Genomic DNA, 5,372 nt, shown 5'->3' on the forward strand with positions numbered 1-5,372 from the left:
GGGGCAGGAACTAAACGGCTGAATAGGAGGCTGGTTGCTGTGTTTCCAGAGTTGCAACCACAGCTTTCAGAGATCATTCAGAGAACAAGGAACATTTGTGATGGTACAGGCAAGAACAAAGATAAACCCACAATAAAAATTGAGGATAGTTGAAGCAAGGAGTCATGGTCAAAGTAAATTCCCATTTTAATAAAGACAGTTAAGACAATAAATAAAGCTCTGTATTTTATTTTATTTTTAAAGATTTATTTATTTTTTTTAAAGATTTATTTATTAATACAAGCACTGGGTACAGTCAGAAGCGCGGGAGGGTGACAGAATCCACCAGAGCCAGAGCGGGGAGCAGAACAGGCAGAGGGACTGAAGGACACTGCTGAGGGGAGCAGCGGGCGGCAGGAGAGGTCTGCGCGCCATGTGGGACCCTCCTCCGGTGGCCGGGGAGCAGCCGGGGATCGAACCGGCGCTGCAGAGGCTGCGGGCAGCTTCGCAACCCAGCGCTCAACCGCTGCGCCACCGGGGAGGCCCTGAAATCAGATGCTTTTAAGTCTCTACGCTAATCAAAATCACCCCCCTTATATAATACTATTACACCAACCAAACTGACACAATAATTCCTCTCAGAAGGTAATAACAGTCTGTAAAATATAACAGATTGCAACCAACTGGCAAAGAACAAACAAAAAAACTAAAGAGCTTGAATCTTCATAATAATTTATATAATTCTGTTTAACTTAATAAAAAAATTGACTTTGGATAAGGCATTGCTTTATCATTTCTCAGAGAATAAGGCACACGATCACTAGCATTTCAAATCACAAATCTGAAGACAGCAGATGGTCAGATGCTACGAAAAAAAGCAGGTACCTCCGGGCCACTGATTTTTATATCAAAGTAACATTAAACTGCACACATGTAAAGTTTATAGCAGCAAAGTTCTTCTCTAACAAAGGTTACTCATTTTAACAGAAAATCAACCTCAAAGAACAAAGGAAAAAAGCAAATTACCTAAAACTGTTCTATTTTGAAAAAAGTTTGTCTCCAAGTACTAAGCAGATTTTTAAAACTGATTTGGCTGGCATAACACTTCAGGATAGTGTACAAACCGACAGCAACTAGAACCATTTTAATGGCACATTCAGCAGTTTACATTTAAAGTGACATTACTGGTAAGGCCTTTTTTGTGTGAATTCAAATCCTATGGTTATGACCCAAGTATCAACATTTTGTTAATGCTAAATTTTAACACATATTTGGTTAAATTTCATTGTTTTGCAACTGTTAAAACCCTAGTACATGAGACTCTTGGACAAGATATTGAAAAAAAATACTTCAATGAGCTGTCACTGTAGCTAACAAATCACAATTATTTCCTAAAGTGATTTCTAAGACAATAAACTAGATCTAATGCTACTGTCTTTTATGAATATTATGATTTTTCACAAGTGCTCTGAAGCAGATTCTGTCAGTAATCACAACTCACTAAAGCATTTTGCAAATTAAATTTTAGTCAGGATCAACATATAACAATTGAATGTTAGTATTCACTGTATCTCTGACTCAAGACCTCCTTTATTTTGGCATTTTCACTATTTCAATATCTAAAGAAAATATGAATCCAAATATGGTAATCTTCCACAAACTAGTCACCTTAAAATTTGGTTCCTTTCAGTTGGGAAGTGGGTGCCTTAAAGTTGTAATTCCAGAAAACTTAGATATTAATCTAATAATTATCAGTAGGGCCAGAGAAAGAAAATAACAAATGTATAGCACAGCACAGGTGAAGGCCTAATACTGCACTAGAGCATTACACAACAGAAGAATTATAACAAACAATTTTAAAAAATTGTACATGCCTCCTGAGCGAGAGGATTCAGGAATTATAATTACTATAAGTTGCAAGTTTTTTTTTTTTTTTTTTAATAAAGTGAGTGTCAGCAACCCTTAATTATCATTGTCTGAAGCATCTGCTTCTCTTAAGTCACATGGTTACCTCAGACATCGATAAGAATCCCATGTTTTGAAGACATCATTTGTCTGGTCCCTGTTAAATACATAACAAATGAACAGATGTGAGGTAAAGATGAAGTCATGGTTACATAAAGCCAGAATGGCAAAGGAGAGGTTTTTCCAAAGGGACAGATCCACAAGCCATGACGAATTCCATCTCGGATATGGTGTGAGGTCCAGGATATAAATAACATCCAGGGGAGAAAGCACCATGAGTCTTTGAGCTTGAGCAGGTGCATAGTGAACTTCAGGGTCAGAGCCACAACGGGTATCACTGTAGAACAGTGAAGGAAAGGTCTTCGGGGAAGAGTCAAGGCGGCCTGAGGAGGGAAGGAGCAGCTCGCATCACTTCTCAGCAAAAACAAATTTTATGGATAGTTCTTAACATTGTAAAATAGTTTCCAGTAGTCTGTTGGGAGTGCAAGGGAAGTATATTCTGTGCCACCTCCAAACACATGCATTAAATCTTTTGGGTATCAGGGCCTCCCCGGTGGCGCAGTGGTTGAGCGCTGGGTTGCAAAGCTGCCCGCAGCCTCTGCAGCGCTGGTTCGATTCCCAGCCGCCTGGCGAGGGTCCCACATGGCGCGCAGACCTCTCCTACCACCCACTGCTCCCCTCAGCAGTATACTTTGTCACTCTGCCTGTTCTACTCCCCCTCTGGCTCTGGTGAATTCTCTCACCCTCCCGCGCTTCTGACTGTACCCAGTGCTTGTATAAATAAATAAATAAATCTTTAAAAAAAAATCTTTTGGGTATCAGGCAAAGAAGATAAAAAAGTAGGATATTCTCTGCATTAAGTGAAATCAAAGCCTCAAGTATTATTCCATGTTGCTCTCATCTTTGTTTTATGACCTACACCCACAATACATGATCTTCTAAGCAGCAGAGTGGGGTGAGGGGGCCTATGCTCATCTCTGCTTGGAAGGAGCACTAGCCTGGTGTGGAGGTGATCACCAGTTATGCCCTGGATCTGACTGAGAGTTATGGATTCTTCACGCTTTTATCTGTGGTGTCTATTTATATGAATAGATGCTAAAGAAGACATAAGAGATTCCTGTTGCTTGACTTCTAAAATATCAGTGCATATTTCATTCGCAGAAAAATAATGAATATAACCAAGATGAAAATGCATATATTGTACAAAAATGAAAAATGATGTAAAAATATATAAAATAAAAATAAAATAATGAATAGTGAAAGAAAAGGACAAGATCATAAAATTATAGAAAGAAAAATAGGTCACTTTAAATAGGAAGTAAAAGCAGATACCTAAAAATAAGTATTATCAATCCTTCGTTTTGATAGTTATTACTGATGATCACATACAATCTTATACTAACTACGAAAAATGTTTGCTTCATTCAAAAATGAGGATCAATATCAGCACCATATATTCTTTATATGCACTATTGCATTTAATCCTCCTAACAATCCTATGAGCTAGGGATCACTTATCAAAGGAGGAACCAAGAGAGGTTATTTCACTCTTCTAGGGTTATGCAATCAGTAAGTGGCAGGGCTGGGCTTTGATCTTGGGTTTGATTCTATGGCTTATTTCTTAACATTACTGTTTCTAAATGAATCAAAGTACACAGCTAAATGTCTTTAAATTCCAGGTGATTGCATTTATGAACCACACTTCATAATGATTCATAGTTTATTCCAATCTCTACTAACATTTATTATTTGTCAGGATGTGTCACCTACCATTCTCATTTGGTCTTCACAACAGTAATCCATTTGTTATAAATGAAGAAATTGAGATTTAAAGAAGAAAATCACTCTGCCAATACCATATACTAGGATTTAAACTCGAGACTTCTGATTCCAATATAATGGAACTGATGTAATGACAGCAATGTCACGCTGTCTCTACTTACAACAAGAAACTCAAAATTTTCCTTTTGTCAGGAATCACAGAATTCCTTACTAACAAGTTTCTATATAAGGGAGACAAGTGCTGAGAAATACCTGGTACAGTACTTGACATGTAACAGGAAGAAGTGACAACTTTTAATTTGTTGAACATATATTTACTGAATGTCTACTACATGAACCAGGCACAATTTTGGGCCAGTGATGAGCAAAACAGTGTCCTTGCTCTATTTCTTTGTATTTCCTTCCTCAAATGTTTCTAGATTATAAACATTGTGGTAGGCAAATCTCTTGACATTTAGAAATTACAATCTGAACCACCCCGGTAAGCTTAGTTCATTTGCAAGGCTAGCAGGTCACCACATAGTTGAACCTCTGAAGTCTCAATGAAATTCCTCAATTTTCCACCAGGAACTGTCCCAATAAGCCCACTGAAATTGTGAGCCTCTGGCCCCAAAAGGGCCTGGGGAAATGGTCTATTAAAGTCATTCCCCAACACTGGAAATCATCTCAACACTTTTCAACTAGGATGGAGCATTAGGAGTTGAATATGAACTATAAATGTAAAGAACAAGGGAGAACACCTGGGTGTGGTTCTGAAGAAAGAACATTAATACAAAAAGAAACAGAAAAGCCCTGAGAATGACTCCTGTGACTTCAAACCAGCTGGCTCATCTTTAAGATGTGGCTAAATACATCTTCAGGAGAGCCAGTATGAAACTCTGCAGGTACAGTGAGTCCTGCTCTGTGTGTGTCCATGGCACTTGGCGATGGCAAATAACTAGCAATGGATTTGTGTACATCTTTACTGAAGTAGTAAGTATGCAAAAGAGCTCGATCGATGCATGGGCTTTCTTATTTTAAAATAAGGCCAGTCTTCTCAGGTGATGCTATGAAGGTCAATATGATGGTGCTAAGGAAATTAAAAGACCAGAAACATTAAACATAGTTATTTCGTACCTTTAAAGACAGGGATCCAGCTAAAAAAAAGTGGTCTACATCAATAACAGAGGCTAGAAATCCAGCCAAAATGACTTCTCCAATATCAGTCTTCTTCCTGATACCGATGACGATGGCCCACGACCACATGCCAATGACACAATGCACCGCGTTGTCTGAGAGGGCGCGAAGCCAGTCATTCTGCTGAATTATGGAAAACTGCAGAAGTCTGTCAGCTACTAAGCAAAATATCCCTAGACCGAGGCTGGAAATAAGAGATTCTGTGCTGCAAGACTGGAGTAAGGCTCGGGTCTTCTCAGTTTCAGATTCCATCACAAGCGATGTCAGTATATACTAAAAGCCATCAAGGAGCAGCAGCATAGACTTGTTCACATTCCCAGTCACCCTAGAATAAAAAAAAAAGTATTAATAGCGACTACAGGCTGATATGTAATACTTAAACGAGCCAATATCAGCAATAATTTCACATTTATGAAACCTGATTGTGAAAACTGGTGTTTCTTTTTGAACTATTGTCAGTGGTTTCATTT

At 38.5% G+C, this 5,372-nt stretch overlaps 1 protein-coding gene across 1 annotated transcript; it reads right to left on the bottom strand.

Annotated features, from left to right (window-relative positions):
* Positions 1-1,991: 1,991 nt before the first annotated feature.
* On the bottom strand, positions 1,992-5,154 carry TMEM267 (transmembrane protein 267; the record flags this gene model as incomplete). Its single annotated transcript, XM_084233258.1, has 2 exons — positions 1,992-2,327; positions 4,843-5,154. 2 exons carry the CDS (start codon positions 5,152-5,154, stop codon positions 1,992-1,994), a joined length of 648 nt encoding a protein of 215 aa, XP_084089384.1.
* Between the last annotated feature and the right edge of the window lie 218 nt (positions 5,155-5,372).

The sequence above is a fragment of the Talpa europaea genome (genome assembly GCF_964194135.1).
Source record: "Talpa europaea genome assembly, chromosome: 5".
NCBI classification, from domain to species: Eukaryota; Metazoa; Chordata; class Mammalia; order Eulipotyphla; family Talpidae; genus Talpa; species Talpa europaea.